At 34.7% G+C, this 17,213-nt stretch overlaps 4 protein-coding genes and 1 non-coding gene across 9 annotated transcripts; 2 read left to right on the forward strand and 3 right to left on the reverse strand.

Moving 5' to 3' along the window:
- The first annotated feature begins 288 nt into the window (after positions 1–288).
- On the forward strand, positions 289–399 carry LOC112083247. The gene has a single exon (XR_002897538.1). It is a non-coding gene; the product is annotated as a small nucleolar RNA R71 (small nucleolar RNA).
- A 5,455-nt stretch (positions 400–5,854) lies between these two features.
- LOC18010705 lies at positions 5,855–7,265 on the forward strand. Its single transcript, XM_006393532.2, has 2 exons — positions 5,855–6,110; positions 7,082–7,265. The coding sequence occupies exons 1-2, from the start codon at positions 5,908–5,910 to the stop codon at positions 7,122–7,124; spliced, it is 246 nt and encodes an 81-aa protein (XP_006393594.1). The 5' UTR covers positions 5,855–5,907; the 3' UTR covers positions 7,125–7,265.
- Positions 7,266–7,420: 155 nt separating this feature from the next.
- Positions 7,421–8,973, reverse strand: LOC18010726. The gene is made up of 3 exons (XM_006393533.2): positions 8,885–8,973; positions 7,795–7,967; positions 7,421–7,709 (listed from the first exon to the last, which is right to left on the reverse strand). The coding sequence occupies exons 2-3, from the start codon at positions 7,963–7,965 to the stop codon at positions 7,641–7,643; spliced, it is 240 nt and encodes a 79-aa protein (XP_006393595.1). The 5' UTR covers positions 7,966–7,967; positions 8,885–8,973; the 3' UTR covers positions 7,421–7,640.
- Positions 8,974–9,870: 897 nt separating this feature from the next.
- LOC18010727 (CBS domain-containing protein CBSX3, mitochondrial) lies at positions 9,871–12,138 on the reverse strand. Its single transcript, XM_006393534.2, has 5 exons — positions 11,868–12,138; positions 10,932–11,013; positions 10,272–10,345; positions 10,089–10,149; positions 9,871–10,013 (listed from the first exon to the last, which is right to left on the reverse strand). Exons 1-5 carry the CDS (start codon positions 12,108–12,110, stop codon positions 9,871–9,873), a joined length of 603 nt encoding a protein of 200 aa, XP_006393596.1. The 5' UTR covers positions 12,111–12,138.
- A 170-nt stretch (positions 12,139–12,308) lies between these two features.
- LOC18010850 (tubby-like F-box protein 6) lies at positions 12,309–14,596 on the reverse strand. Of its 5 annotated transcripts, none has more exons than XM_006393535.2 (6): positions 14,308–14,591; positions 13,969–14,022; positions 13,528–13,871; positions 13,351–13,438; positions 13,128–13,260; positions 12,309–13,046 (listed from the first exon to the last, which is right to left on the reverse strand). In XM_006393535.2, exons 3-6 carry the CDS (start codon positions 13,867–13,869, stop codon positions 12,398–12,400), a joined length of 1,212 nt encoding a protein of 403 aa, XP_006393597.1. In that variant the 5' UTR covers positions 13,870–13,871; positions 13,969–14,022; positions 14,308–14,591; the 3' UTR covers positions 12,309–12,397. The 5 variants fall into 5 exon arrangements, with proteins under 5 accessions (XP_006393597.1, XP_024006372.1, XP_024006369.1 ...); XM_024150604.1 differs by having other exon boundaries at positions 13,528–13,892; XM_024150601.1 differs by having other exon boundaries at positions 13,128–13,438; positions 14,308–14,596.
- Between the last annotated feature and the right edge of the window lie 2,617 nt (positions 14,597–17,213).

The raw sequence follows: 17,213 nt of genomic DNA on the forward strand, positions 1-17,213 counted from the left end.
GCGCCATTGTTGGTCTCACAAACGTGGATTGGGCGATTGTTGCTTTTCAAAAGCTGGCTCATCATGTTTTTCAACTCGGTTATCTCCTTGTTGTCTGCTCCGGTTTGCTTCGTTGAGCGATCGTATTCATGACAATCATTGCTATTGGCTTGAGCCAAATTCTCGATGAGGGCTCTTCCTTGTGCTATCGTCTTTTGTCCAAAATCTCCATTGCTAGCTGTATCAAGCGAAATTTTGTATTTTGGTTGCAAACCTCGATAAAATGTGCTCAGCAGGCTTGATTCGGTAAATCCATGGTGAGGGCAATCACGTTCATACTCCTTAAAACGTTCCCAGTCTTCATATAAAGGTTCAGTCGGTCCTTGCTGAAAGCTTGAGATCTTTGTTCTCAACAAGTTTGACCTTGACTTAGTATAGAAGTGATTCAGGAAAGCAGTTTTACATTCTTCCCAATTAGTAATCGATCCTGCAGGCAAAGATTTTAACCAACGGTGAGCCTTGTCTGCTAACGAAAAAGGGAACAACTTACACTTTAAATAGTCTGCTGGAACTTGGTTTGTTCTCATCATTCTGCAGATTTCTTCAAAGAGCTCGATATGATCCGTTGGATGTTCAGAAGGAAGTCCATGGAACTGGTTTTGTTTCACCAATGGGATGATTTGAGGCTTGACTTTAAACTCATTCCGGTTTGGAAATGGTACTTGAATTGCGGATCGGTTCTGAAAATTTTAAGTAGCTGCATCGAAATCAGCTATGCGATGGTTCCTGGCTTGTCTACGGTGTTGATTTGCTGGCTGCACAGGGCGGTTAACGCGTCCATTTGGCTGCATCCCCTGGTGGTCACCATCGGCTGCATTGATGGGTGCATCAAGGTCTTCACGTTCTTCTCTCTCGCGGTTTTGATGGTTTCTTGGAGGGACTTCATCATCTTCTCCATCTTGTCGAGCATGATCACCTCCTCTGTGATCGTTCTATTCATTTTCTCCATGGTCGGACCCGTCTGGTCCATTTTTAAAGCTCAGTTAACAGGATCTCCAGGCTGGTCGTTGTTGGTCATTCCTTGCGTTTGTCTAAGTCTTTGAAGTTCTCTTTTGTGTCTGTCTATCTCTTCTAGAATTGGAATGTTTTCTACAGGTCTGCGCCTGGTATTCATGCAATTCAGAGAAAAACAAAAGAAGGGAAAGATAATTCAGCAAACTTTAAGAAAGAACTAGAGATCAGGTGTCTAGATTAGAAATTAGAACAAGAAAAATAACAAAAGGCAGCGAAACAAATCCCCGACAACGGCGCCAAAAACTTGATGCGTGTCAACTACGTGAGGGAACAAGTTTTACCCTTAACAAAAACAAATGAAAGCTGCAAGTGCACAGCTAATCAGTTGATGTATTGAGGGATCGAATCCACAGAGATTTGTGTGCTCGGTATTCTTTTACGATTTCTAATTTTATGCCTAGACTAGATTGGTTTTAGAGGTTGGTTGTTTGTCACGGATTAAACTAAAACAAAAGAAAGCAAATAAATCTATCTTCGAAAGCAAGTAAAAAAATCGAATGAAAAGCAAATGAAGCAAGCAGAATATCGAACTGAAGTAAATAAAAAGCAGATCTAAATAAGCAAGTAAAAATCGATTGGTTTGTAAACTATGGCTAAAACGCTGAGCTTTCGGGAACTCTTCAGGGATCATAATCGGGTTTTAACACTAGGGATGATAGATTGGGATTGACGGATATCGAAAGATAGGGTTCTAGAGCTAGAGTACGGCAGTATGACTACGCCACTGTCATGATCATAACCAACTGTTTCTTGTAACCCTGACCAGTAGGTTTCCACTCTGGCCCTGGAAGGGAGAGAACGCAAGAGCTGCACAAGACTCGTCAATACTCACGATCTCGCCGCAGGTAGGTTTCCACTCCTACGGAAAAATCGCCTGTTTCATTCTAGGTCTGATACTTAATGAAAACTTTCGCAACACTAACTATCTAGATCAGATACTAGGTGATCAATCAAGCATACATGAAATAAGAACGAAAATAAACAGAGAACAAAGTTAAAATCCCAGATCTATAAACCTAGATGTCTTAATCGATTATGAGATCCCCTTTCGGGAACCCTAAGCCCAACTCGGGATCTACTCAGACATGGCTGAGGTCGACATTACCATTGGTTTTAATAAAAGTAATCAAAAACAGTAAAGAAAAGAGATGAAAGAAAGCTTTTCTATTGAAGAACTCAGACTTAAACAATCTTCTATAAAAATCACATAAACAGGCTAAAGGTAAAGGGTTTCTGTAAAAATATGAAGGTTCTCCCTAAAAACGAACTAAATGACAAGTATTTATAGTCTTCAATACTCCATGGTCTCTAGGGTTCCAGAGTTCAGGCTGAGAATGACTTTGGGCTTCAGAAATATGGGCTTTTAATCGGAGTTGGCCAGCCGCGGTCAGGAGTAACGTGACCGCAGGAAATAGGTGGTTGGCCGTGGTCGGGAAGCTTGTGACCGCGGGAAATAGGCTTGTGGCTGCGGTCGCGTGACTTGCTGGCCGTCTTTGAGTGTCTCCGGGGCTAATGGAATATCTTGAGATCCAACCGTTGGAATATCTACAAACCAAGTGAATTTGAAAGCTGGTTGATTCTTCTATAAGTTGTCCAATTTTGAGGGTGATCAGTCGGTGAGAAGGTCTTCGTCTCTTCATGAGAGTTCTGACGGTCTGCATTTATCCAAAATAGTCTTTTTATTCCAATTTTTGCCTCTTTATCCCAAATTACTTGAAAAGTCTTTTAAAATCTGAAAACATAGAAATCTTTTGAAAACCTTTGAAAATGGAGTAAAAACACCCGTAAAAGACGTTAAAGTGATCCATAAAAATGGTCAAAATCCAGTGTTATCATGCATCTGATACATCTATCTGTAGGATTCAAGTCAATGTGGAGATTTGTTGATACGCCTTGAATCCTAATGCGTAGAAGCTTTCTAGAGAATTCAAGTCAAGGTGGAGATTTGTTGATATGCCTTGAATCCTGGAGCACAGAAGCTTTCTGGCGTTGATATGTGCAGATGCGTGCAGGCTGCACGATCAATCATACAGGCTGTAGGATCAAGCATGCAGCCTGCGTGATCAAGCATGCTTACGGCATGTTAAGTTTACATGCTGCGTCTTGAGGTTGTGTGTGTATGTTTACATGCTGCACGCTGAAGCTGATGTTGAGATATACATGCTGTGTAAGCTGATGTTGAAGACTACAGCCTGCGTGAGCAATGCAGAAGTCTGCGTGCACTTGGGCCGTTATTTCTGCATGAAGGTTCTTACATGGGCCAAAGTGAGTGAGCCCAATTGCGATTAGGGTTAACTAGGATTTATGCTATAAATAACCATGTTAACCTAATCTCTGATGTATTCTGAAACTTTCTGTCTATGTAATAAAATCAGTCTTCTTTGCCCATGGACGTAGCAATCTTTACGTTTACTGTTTTTTCTTGCATCCGTTACAACAAATCTTATGAATTCAACAAAAAAAAAATAGGAATTTTCTTAGATGAATGTCAAAGAAAAAGAAGATAAAGAGCGAGACCTCAAACAGTTTAAAATTTTAATTTGATTGATAACAGTAGTTTATAGTGAGTATTGGATAGAGGAAGTTGGATTTGTGAAGACATCGTGAAATAGTGGGAAAAAATTTAGGAATTTTTTTTTTTACCGTCAGGAATTTTCTAATTTTGTTTAAGGATTTTTTGAATTTTAAATATAACTAGATTCTACCCCGTGCATCCGCACGAGAACTATTTATAATTTATTAAATTTTGTAATATAATTTTTTGTTTTTATTTTTGTTTAGATATAATCTTCTAATAAGTGATATATATTTTTTCTGTTTTTATATAATTTGTTTCTATTAATTTATTTTTATTATATATATAACCGTAATTAGAAAACATTATTCTAACATGTCTGTTCATATTAATCCGAAAGTACAACGATTATAAAACGTCATTATCACATGTTTATTTATATTAATCCAAAAAAACTGCAATTTTTAAAACATAATTATAACCTATTCATTCATATTATTTATATATTTTATATATTTTATTAAGTTTAAATATTAAATTTTAAAACTTATTTAATAAAAATATACTGCAAAAAAAAAAATATATTATTTTTATCTTTGTCATTGAAAATATTATTTAAATTAATATTAGATTTATTTTTGTAAAAACAATAATAACTTTTTTATGATTTTTGATAAATAATATAACTTATATTTAAAGAAATCTATAACAAATCTAAATTTAAATTTAAATTTTCGAATTTATTTTAAAATATAAATTATAAATATATTATTTTATTAATATTACATTAAATTGACTTGTTTGGTAACATAAATATGAGTTATTCAAAAATAAAATAGTAGAAAACTAAGTAAAATCTGTTTGAAGATAAAACATGCTTCTGTTTTAATAATATAAATTTTTTTGGTCTTCTACACTGACTTTTTTGTTTTTTTTTTTTGTCATATCACCATATCATTGGTGAAGTGACTTGTGTTTTACTATATACTAGATTTTAACCTCGTGCATCCGCACGGGAATGTTTTATTTTTTTATTTCTAATATAAGTTGCATTTATCTTTTTTTTGTTTAAATATAATTTATTTTTTTATTTATTTTTTTAAATCAAAAAATTGTTATCATATTTTAATTTTAAACTGTAAAATTTGTATATTAGTAGAATAAAAGTATATATTGATCTATTGTTAATTATAAACTTTGTTATTATGTGAATTTAGATTTACACATAAACAATCTATATATCTATGAATTTGCTAATCCATCCGTTTAGTTGTCTTAAATCATTTTTAATATCTTACATGTTTTGACAAACTAACCCGTATAAGACTATAATTATAATTATATAACCCTATAAATATTTACTAATATGGAATATTTAGACCAATTGATTATGAAACAATATAATAAGATATTTATTTACTATTTGTGCTATTAAAAAAATGTATATATATATATAAACGGGCTAACCTGTTAGTTTAATTGTCTCAAATCATCTTAATATCTTACATGTTTTAATAAATTAACTCATAGACCTTAAATATATATATATATATAACTCTAATCAGCTCGATCATATTATTGTATAATATAAATATTTATTAATCTCAAATATTTGATATTTTAGACCGAGTGTTTATGATAAAATACGATAAAATATTCATTTACTATGCATTTTTATAAAAATATTATTTAAATTTAAAATTGTAAATTAAATCTTTTCTGTATTTAAGAAATTCTAAAGTATTAAAATTATTATCTAAATTTTCGTAATAAAATTTAATTATAATTGTTTTTGAATTTTTTGAATTTAAATTAAATTGAATGTAAATTTTTGTAACTAAATTTAATTAAATTTTTAATAATTTGAAATTTAAATTAAAGATGACCTAGATTTTAGGAAATCTAAGAATATCTAAATTAATAACTAATTTTCGAAAATTAAATATAAAAATAAAATAAAATAAAATATTATAAAAAAACTTTGGAAGTGTTTGGATGCAAGCACTAAATGTGCTTCTGTTTTAATATAATAGATTAAATATGTCTTTTCAATCAATAAGATGAGTATTTTTGCTAGGAAAAAAAAAGAAAAAAAATAGCTAAAAACATACACACTCAAAATTAAATATTATCAAAAAAATCAATAACAAAAAAAAACTGTGTTCCACCATTTTCGCCAAGTCGCTATTAAGGCCCCTATAAATAGTACACATCCATTGTCTTATAGAACACAAAACAACTTAACAAAATCTATATTATTAAAACAAAAAAAATTGTAATCAATAGTAATAATTTTTATTAATTTTTGATAGGTAGAAGAAAAAAGTTGTGTAAACCGAATGGAAAAAGTTAAATTCTTTGCAACAATATTTATGGTGATAATAATAATGACAAGTGTTTTCGCGGAAGACCCACCGGTGAAAGTTACGGCCAATGAGGTGACTCTTGCGGCGGAGGCTGCCGCCTTGAGTTTCAAAAGCAGCGCCGGGGAGGCTGCTGAAGGGGCTAAGACATGGGCCGATTGGGCGACTAGCAAAATCAGGTAGCCTTTTTTTCTTTTCTGACTTCCTTTCTTTTGTTGTTAGGGTCTAATATTTGGAGAAACGACAAATGTTAATTGAGTTTAGTTTGGATTCATTTTTTCCCTTCTATAATCCATCTTACTTACTTTTTTCGTTTCTTATATTGAGCCTCGTTCACGTATATGTGAATGCATTTTTTGTAAGCAAAAATTATTTTAAAAATTTTATCATTTGGTATGAGTTTTGAACTTTGTTGGAATTTTAATAAGAGAAATGTATTAGGGTTCTCTCTCAGCTTATATTAGGGCTCCAATATATCGACAGTTTATAATATTTCTTGTAATATATATTACGATATAATTACTGCAATAACGTTCAATTAAGAATAAAAATACATATGTAGGGTTTGACTGATACCTGATGAATAGTGGAAATCAAAATAGTTGACCAAGTAACCAAAAGAAAATTAATTGAATAGAGTTCTTGCTACCTTATATAAGAGATTGAAAGATATTTTTATTTGTTAATGATGTTTTGTTTTTCAAATTATATTTGTAATACGTTAATCATATATGATAAAATTACTGAAAAGTAAAGTTTGATAAATGCTTTTATATAAGAAAATGGAACCACGTTTTCTTTTAAAATATCCCATACTGAAATGGAGACAGATCTAACATAGTACATATAACTGATATTGGTGAATAACCTATTTTTTATATTGGTGAATATCTCATTGTTAATTAGATTTGAATTCAAGTTCATGATTCTTGAAATATATGGTATATCAAAACCTGTTGATCCGAAGAACACTGCATCATGGTACGTTTTGTAATTATATTTTTGAGATGAGATCTCGAGAGGGGTCAGTTAGAAAATCGTTGCAATTAGTCCATTATTCTAATAATTTTCCAACCGTGAAAAATGGTGTACCATTCATCCATATCTTTTGTACTATCATTAACCAGTTTTTATTTTATGGTTTTTGAAGGCATCCTGGAGGAAATTTTGAGAAAACACCCGATTCAGAGTGAGAGGTTACCAAATTTTTAGCAAACATTTATGTTTAATATAGGCATAAATGTTTATCAACAAAACTATGTAAATTTAAACCAAATCAATTCAATTGCATTGTACCCTATTGAAACTCATATTGTGTAAGGAACTTTTTCAAATGATGGTAACACGTAATATAAAGGCACTAAGATGCAATTACTGTTTGTCCCTTCGAAAACGTATTATAAAACTAAAATGATACAGAGACTAAGAAACAAAAAAAAAATTGAAAATCGTAATCAGAACACCATTAACACTCATGGACCTCTCTGCCTTGGCTCAGAAGACATGTTTTATTGCAAAACAAAGAGACCAAATCCTCTCTTTAAATGAACAAATGTGTCCAATGTTTCTCTTCTTCTAGATGCCCAACAACTTGTACATATGCCCAAAAGAATAGGGATACAAATAAAGTGATCAATAAGCATTAGCTACCAGTTGACCCATCAGCGGAATCTATCATCAGTCTCCATGAATACATGATCCATGCTATATTACTTTCTTCCTCGGGTTAGCCTCTGCAAATGGTAGTTGATGTTTCCCCAAGACTTCGACTTCTCCGCCTGCAAAAGCAAGACATTCTAAGAAAACGAAAAACCGAGAGAAAACAAAAGTATAAGAAAACCCAGAAATGAAAGTGTTATCAACCTGGCCCTGCATACAAACGCTAAGAAGTTGCTTCTGTTTCTCGCATTTATCATCTTTGCATTGGTGAAGAGCCATACAGTTCAAGAATGATACCATTTCCTTCATACATGGTTTTGCTATACCCCCAAGCTTTTTCGGGTTTATGTACAAATTTCCAGCCTTTCTCCCCATGGCTACCCACACAAAAATCAACAAAACTCAAATAAATTGCAGTTTCTTACAAATCTGTTTCAACTAAAATTATCCTGAATACGCTCATATATCACAGCTTTTCGTCGAATGATTCAATCTTGGCATTTTAACAAAGAATCCAACAAGAGAGATAAGAACATTGAGACCAAACACTGACAATTACACAAACAACATTTCTATAACATTGAGAGGTTTTTACATAGAACCAGAAGCCAAAAACCAGGTAACAAATAAATTGCAGAAGACCAAATAAAGTTTCCCACAAATCTGCTTCAACTAAACTGATCCTGAATACACTCGTACATCACATTTTTGGTCGATTTGGTTCAATTCCTCAGCATTTTAACAAAGATATCCAACAAGACAAAGATACGAACATTGTGATTAACCACTGACAATTACACAAACAACATTTCTAAAACATTGAGAGGTCTGTAAAATGTATCTAAAATAAAGAGCATAGAACATCAAGACTTGGCCTTGTAACAGTTACAATTGCAGCTAAAATGTTCCTACGAGGGTAAAGATTTTTCTTCCCAAACTTTCATTTGATATTGAACGATTAAGATTTAACTATTAGCTGAAACTATGAGAAGATTTCAAAATCTCTAAATTCTAGACCATATGAAATTAAAATTCTTGAGAGAAAGAAAAAAGCAAACAAAATGATGAACCCACCTAAGGAATCAAATGTAAAAAAAAAATTCACAGAATCAAACCCAGAATAAAAGTTGAATCGAACATACAAAATGGTCTCAGATCCGAGAGTAGGAATCGAACCAAAGTAATCAGATCGAAGCGGCGAAAAAATACAACATAGTATTAAATTCCCTATAAAATTTAAAACTGAATCAAAGAAACATTTACTCAAGACAGAAATCGAAGCCGAAGCACTTACAGTCTAAGGTAGAAGCTGAATCGAAGATTTCTGAAAGACGCTAGAGAAATGGCGAATTGTGTAGACGAGAAAGAGAAACTTAGAAAAGAAAAAAAATGAAACCCTATAATTATTTCAGTTAGCCCATGGACTCTCCCTGACCCAGCCCAGTTATGACTCCGCCCATTAAATTAAACCGAACCAAAAAATTGGAATTGTTATTTTAGCAAACCGCTCCAATAACGGCATCAAATCGGTTAGTGCCAAATCGGTTTCCACAATTTACCATTAAATTAAATTAAACGTGGAAACCATTTACGCAAGTAATCGTTTCTACTTAGGGTTCAATTATCAATGGAGATTTTGCAGATTAATGAATGTAAATTTTTTATCAAAAGATATTTAATTTGTAGAAAAAAGGAAATGGGTGTTATTACGTTTGTCAAATTTGTCACGACAAAGATAAGCATATGGTTCTTGGAGACGATCATGGAAACAAGAAAATACTCGAGTCTCAGGAAGTCAACTTATACTTCAGTTTCCTTATAGATTGTGGCTTGCCTATTATACTTGCGTTCTTGATGACCTGTGACTCTAATTAAGCATAATAACATATATATATACCAATTGTTTGACCTTAAGCAAAGTCTAAAAGTCACATGATCTAATGGTGCTTAGGAGAAAACTAATATTATATAATGTGGAGCTCCGAGCTTAGGGGATTAGGAGTTTAGGGGATTACGTCCAAAACTTCCTAGTAATTAAAAAAAATAATAAGCATAACAATACACTCATTTTTAGTTACTAAACAAAATGATATTTTTTCTCTTTTTTTTTGGGTAACCAAATTAAAAGGTTTTGGGCAACCAAATTAAAAGGTTTTGGGCATTATGTTCATATTATTTTCAATAAGAATTTGATTAGAGTATTTACATAATCATTGATATAGTATTATATATGGAAACCACGTAAGCTTCATCTTCTTTTTTTTTGTGGATTGTAAAGTACTAGTAATAGTCTCCTTTGATAAATTGATTTAAACGTTTGAGCTCTCCAGTTTGATGGTCCACAATGGCTCTAACGACATCAACCATGGAGATCATTCCAACTATCTTTCCATCAACCACAGGTACATGTCTTATATGATTATCTGCAACATTCTCAAAACATTGTTTACATCTTTGATATTCTAAAATATATAAAAATGAAAAAGATAACAAATTACCTGACATAAGCTGCATTGCTTTGATTATGTTTGTTCCAGACGAAACAGTGACCAGCTTGCTCTGGCCAACGTATTCCAAAATTTTACATATTTGGTTAGTTGGATTAAAAAAAAACCTAACAGGATGAATAAAAACTCTCATAATTTTAATTTAAGAATAATATTATTTTTGGTTATTCTGACCTCGTCCGTCATAACTTCTCCAACCTTTGTAACCTTTGATGATCTTCCCGCCTCGATTATCTTTTTCATATAGTCTGTTTTTCACATTCAAAAATCAATTTATCATCATATAAACAAAAATATTACAATAGTTAAAAAAACAAAAACAAAAAATTACATGTAGACACGTTAAAATTTGGATACATGCATTTACAACAATTGGGGGTGATTGGTTTGGCGGTCGAAAATTATTACAGCCCTTAACCGTTCTACAGTTTTTTATTTCTCTCCAGTCAAACTTTTAAGTATTTAAGTGGTCTCATTTCAACGTTACACCTTTTACAGTTCTAGTATTTAAGTGGATCTCATTTTAGCAGTTCTAAGTGTCAAGTAGAGATACCTGTTTTTTTTTTTTTTTTTCGTAAAGCAACACAGACTAAATTCTACAGCTAAAACCCAACCAATCATCAAGACACGAGTTTTTAATCACATATATAATCACAGAATGGAGAATCTTAGCTAAAAAAAATTGTGTTTATCACATGAATACATATTTTTTTGGATCAATGTGCTTTTTATACCGGTAGCTAAAAATTTACAAGATATTAGTTGGTCACAACTCACAACTCATTTGTTGGGTATTTTTTCTTGGAAATAACTGAATTTAAAAAAAGCTTCTACCTCTCTCTGTCACAATTCCTGCGATACATTGTTGCTCTCCAGGTTTCAACACGACCAACGATCCAATATTATGCTTTGCCATCTGCTTTTTGTTTGAAAAGAAACCAATTACTTACTGCATATAGAAAAAAAATATCCACCCATATATAGTTCTCGTTATTGTTCTATATATACAAAAAAAGACCAAAATACTCTCATTTATGAGAATTACTAACTTATAATGTTTAAATGTCCAACTGTCCAAGACATTGGTCCCATTCATTCAATCGATATATAATGTATTATGTATACATGACATAAACTAACGCACATATATATAGACATGTATTTGACTCTTTCTCTTTGTATTATATATATTCCACCGAATGTACAAATCAACCACGTCTTTGTTAGCTGGGACACAACAACGTGGAGTAGGCCACGAACAAAACTTTATATAAGCACATAAAATAGTTTACTCTTGGAAGTCCCTAAATTTAGTTCGATATTTATAGACTTGCATGCATCATACCAACTTAAACACGCTTTTCCAAAGAAACAGATTTTGCGAAAAAGAAAGTTAAATTATCCCATAAATAACAAAGACGTGATCTCGACCAAGGCACAATTTTAATCAAGCGTAAAATTATCTAATTATTCTCATTTGTTTAGTTAAAAATAGCATCATGTTTATACCTATTAAAAAACCCGGTGAATGGAATACTATAGTAGTATAGTTACACTCGCATTCACTCCTCAATTAGTCGAATAGTACAAACCCTGATTAACCTAATTATGAAAAAAAAACTAATCCTATAAACTTGATAATTAGGGATACTTAGGGGCTTAAATGTCGTTTCCGGTTTCCGTGTGTATTCGATGCATACGTACACGTTTATAGGTGTAATCGTATGTAACGTGATGAGCGAATAATAATAGGAGAGAAGTTGAACAAACATTCTTAACGGCATCAAAAACGGTGTCGTTTGTACGGCAGGAGATCCACGTGTCAGCCATGCCGTCGTCATTGTCCTTTGTCAACAGCACATCCGCCACCGTCAGATTCTCCAACCCTTTCTCCGGCGGCGGAGACGAAGTAACGCCACCGAAACCGGCCGATTCCATCCATTCCCACTTCCTCTGAATCTTTGGCATCTCATAATTAGCTCTTGCTAATAATCCTCTCACAAAACCTTTCATACCTAAAAATGTTTTTGTAATGTTAAGATGAAACAGAGACAGAAACAGAGATTGGGTTTTTGTAATAAACGAAGGATTTTTGAGATTGGTGATGATCTTTGCTTCCAAAGAAAGACTAAGACATACCTTGCCTAAACCAAAAGTTAATTACTTTTTAATTAAAAATTAAGAAGATGAAGTTGAATGGCAAAAAAATAGAACCAAGAAGGAAAAGTATGTACATTCATTAACCCACACAACAACTGCAAATTAGAGAATATATAATTCGAGAATGTTTTTAGTTTCATTCATTCGCAGACAGGCTTCGTGTCGAAGCTGCTTAAACAAATGGCAAAGGCTTGGAATGCAGAGATCGGGTAACGATAATCCATGGTGAAAATATCTTTGCCTATCTTCCCAAACTGCAATATCACTCTCTCTTGTTCCTCTTCTGGTATGTTCATCATGTTCTTCCCTGCTTCTGCAGCAGCTGCAACTAGCTGGAAGTTTTTCACCGATGCAACCGTGACTCGACCTTTGAAGTTTAAACACCAGCACTGAAGCTGTTCGTGCCATCTCGGCGACTTGTTTTTCAACACTAATGGTTCTTCCTTTACAACGGATTCTCCTCCTCCCATGTTCCCTGAGCAGAAATCCATCAGCGGATTCTTCTTTTTCTTCATCTTCTTTCCTTGGTTTGTGAACTCAGCTGGATAATGAATCTCCCCACCTTCTTGAATCGAAGTAACCGGGATACTGTGCATGATACATTGCATTCTTCTTGGACCTCTGGTTCTAAGGACATTCAGCTCATACAAGATTGAAGCTATGTTGTAACTATGGGTAGATGATGATACCCATGGAGACACACGCATCGATGGTGGGAGCTTACGGTTAGAATCAACCGGAGGAGGTTTGTTTTCGTAGACTGTGAACTTGGTTCCAAGGAAATTAGATCTATCCACAACAAAACACAACAAAAACTTATCAATACCATGGCGATATAAAGACAATCAAGACAATCAAAACCTTACATACCTCAGTTTTCCTACGTAGTTACTGCTACTTCTCGAGAAGTCACTTCCTGAGAACGACACAACAAACTCAGCACCAGTCGCTCTCCTGACTTTCTTCGCCGACAGCAACAGCTTACTCTTGTCGCCGGAAAGAGCTGCAAATGGTACAGAAAAGGATGATATATATAGCCCCAAAACTCCAAACTCCGAACTCAAATTCATAAGAGGTGAGATTAGTAAGCTACCAGGGCTTAAACCGAGATAGAGACGGTATATTCCAGTAGCTCTTTCACGTTTGATAAAGCATTGAATTGGAGCATCTCTAGGACCAGGCTGAATCAAGAAATCATCCAATAAAATGTATTCAGAACTTCACTTCAACGATTCACAATGTTTCAAAGAGTGTGTTAAAAGAGTAAAACCTGCTTTAACGAAATCGGAAAAGTGAGCAAACCAGAGAGCTCAGGTACTTTGAGAACTTCTTCTTTCGTCATCTTCCTCCACGACCTGCAAACAGAGGCACAAGCAACGACGTCTCTCCTCGCCGGCCACGAAGTCTGCTCAGACTCGATTCGATGGATTATGTCAAGAAGCAACTCTGGAGGCAAATCAACCCAAATGCTCTGATCTAAACATTCATCTGTCGATGGAGAAGAAGACGCAGATCCTTCTGGAGCAATGTGCGATCTCCCTCGACGACCAATGGTCTTGTTCCTCTCATTGCGTGTTCCCCTAAGCTCACGCACTATGTTCTTGAACGACATTGCTACTCAAAAATACCCACTTTCTGCTATAAGATTCGATTTTGGGTAAATCTATGGAGACCCAAATCAATCATACAATAGAAAACCCCTAATTTGTACCTGAGATTTTGTCTGTCCCCAGAAAAATTCCCGGTTCCTTTACGGCTTCAAACACTGGAAAAAAGGAGAGGTTGTCTCACATAAATCCGAATTCAATTCATCGAAGAACTTTCAATAGATGAGAGAGAGAAACAGCTTAATCGAAGCAAAAACACCCCCAATTTTCTAGTAAAACGAAGAAATCGGAGAGAAGAATTTTGAAAAAGGAAAAGCAAATCATGAAAAGGGCATGGATCCGGCTTCTCCGGCATTATCGTGTAGATTCCGAGAAAAGATAAAATAATAATAAAAAAAAAACTAAACATCGAGAAACGAGAGAGGGAGAGGGGATTAATGTACCAACAAATGCGACAAATCCATGGGGAAGAACGATGATTTTGCAGAAGAAAAGAAAGGTGGACGAAAAATTGGGAATTCCGATGAGGAAAATTCAGCGAAACCCGTCTCGAAAATGAAAAATTAAAAGCTCCTAGAATGTAAACCACCACCACCACCCCTCCGATGTCGTCACCGTCGCCGAGGAGGAGGAGGACGACGACGATAACTGCAATAATCGCCGAGGAGGAAGAGGAGACGAAAAGTTCCGTTTTTTTTCTTTCTTTTAATTAAATGAGAAAAGGGCACTACGCGCGGCCCATGCCTTTCAATTGAAATTAGCAAATTACTCAAAATAGGATCTCTTTTTAATTTACTTCTCTTTTGATTTTTTGGAAAATTTAATTTGGTTACGAATTTACTTTTAGAAGCTTAATTCCAACTGGACTTTCAAAAATAATTTCAAGGGGGTAATTTTTTGCTAAAGTAGTTACGGTTTTCGGAACAAATGGATAACATTAATAACAAAAATTTATTGTATGTGGTAATAATCTAAAAGAAAATGTATTTTTGGTAAAACAATCCAAGTATCCAACTTTCTTTAAACTTTCAAAACCAGATGTTTTAAAATGTTACCAATTAATTGATATAAATTTAAAGTAACTAAAAACAGAGAAAAATTTAATGTGCTATATAAACTTAGGGTCTGATTTCGAAGGAATGTGGCTGTAGATTTTAATTTTTAACTATAACTGTAAATAATTTTGGCTGTAAAATAATAGATGTGGCTTTAGAAAAAAAATAAAAGCCACATGTTTATACTTTTAAAACTTAAGTGTGGATTACCTGAAAAATAGAAAGAGAAAGCTGTGAGAAAATTTAAAAACAGTGTTTTGACTTTAAAAACTGTTAAATCAATAAAATCTGATTAGTTAATTAGTGACTTTTAAGACTTTTAATTTTCTTTAAAGTTTCTACAGTTTTAAAAGTTTATTTACCAATCAGAGCCTTATATTGGACCATATTAGGTCTTCTTAATATTGTATCATTAGTGTTAGTTTAACCTAAGATGATATCGTGTATATAAGGCAATGCCTTAACATTGAGTTCAATAAGAAAACCCTTTACACTACTAAGGTTTCCTGACGTGGTATCAGAGCCACAAACCTAAAAAACTAGGTTTTTGGTTATCGTATCTTTTCTATTACTCTTTCGAAACTTCTTTTACGATGGGAGATGATACTGGATCCATAATCTTCTCCAAATTCCGATCTCGTGTCGAGACTTCACGAAGAACGATCTCGGCGTATGACCTAACCACAAGTGATAATCCGGGAACCATCATCTCAAGACCTCTTTTGCGTGGACCTAACTACGATGAATGGTCCGTGAGTCTTCGTCTGGCTCTGCGGGCGAGAAAGAAGTTTGGGTTTGCTGATGGCTCCATTCCAAAACCCGATGATGATGATCAAGACTATGAAGACTGGTGTGCAAACAACGCTTTGGTGATCTCATGGATTAAACTCACTATTGATGAATCTCTGTGCTCCTCTCTCTCACACTGCGATGATGCTGCTAGCCTTTGGACTCAACTCCAAAAACGGTTTGCCGTGAAAAACGGACAACGAGTACAAAGACTCAAAACAGAGCTGGCGACTTGTCGACAGCAAGGAACGCCAATGGAGACGTATTTTGGAAAGCTTACAAAATTGTGGACCAGTCTGGCTGATTACCAACAAGCTAAGACATTGGAGGACGTACGCCGTGAACGCGAAGAGGACAAATTGCATCAGTGTCTCATGGGAATTGATGACTCATACGCAACAGTGAAATCAAATCTGCTGTCTCGTACACCTTTGCCGTCTTTGGATGAGGCATACAATATCCTTGTTCAAGATGAGGAATCGAGGTCACTTGCTCGTTTACATCAAGAGCGTGTCGGCGAGGTGAGTTTTGCAGTTCAGACTCAGCACAAACCTCGTCAAGATGCTCCAGCTGGGATAATCGTATGCACTCTCTGCGGCCGGAATGGACATTTAGCTGACAACTGTTTCAAGAAAATTGGGTATCCACCGTGGTGGGGAGAACGTGCTCGCAACAAACGGAACTCGAATGTCCAAAATTCGACACTTCTTCGGGAACGTCGTCTGCACCATCACGCGGAAAACCTTCCAATACAGCTCAAGCTAATCATGTTTCCTCGTTTAACTCGGTTGTTACCTCAGCAGATCGTGTAGGTTTCAGTGGTCTCAACGATCAGCAATGGCAAACATTGGTTCAGATGCTCAATGCACGTAAATCACCGGCTCCAGGACCTCCTACTGGTACGTTTTTCATTGAGTCTTGGATTATTGATACAGGGGCCACGAACCATATGACGGGAAGCATTGATTTCCTAACTGATGTCTGTGATATGTCGCCAATGCTTATTAAACTGCCTGATGGTAGATTCACGACTTCGAATAAGCATGGGAAAGCTTATATGGGTTCTTCTCTTAGTCTGCAAAATGTGTTCTTTGTTGATGGATTACATTGCCATCTGATTTCTGTATCTCAGCTGACTCGGGATAAGGGATGCATTTTTCAGATATCTGATTGGATTTGTGTGGTTCAGGATCGCATCACTCGGAGGCTGATTGGAGCGGGTGAACAAGTGAATGGTCTCTATTTTTTTCGAGGAATGGATGTTGCAGCGGCAATTCAGCAAACTGGAGCTCCCTCATTGAAACTTTGGCACAGTCGATTGGGGCATCCTTCTTTGAAAGCTCTAGAGATGCTACAATTATCTAATTTAAGCAGTAGTGGTGTTTTTGATTTTAAAACATGTGACGTATGTATTCGAGCTAAGCAAACTCGAGATTCTTTTCCTTTAAGTTGCAATAAAACGTCAATGGTTTTTGAGCTGATTCACTGCGATCTCTGGGGTCCAT

Source organism: Eutrema salsugineum, unplaced genomic scaffold (genome assembly GCF_000478725.1).
Source record: "Eutrema salsugineum unplaced genomic scaffold, Eutsalg1_0 scaffold_7, whole genome shotgun sequence".
Lineage (NCBI taxonomy): Eukaryota > Viridiplantae > Streptophyta > Magnoliopsida > Brassicales > Brassicaceae > Eutrema > Eutrema salsugineum.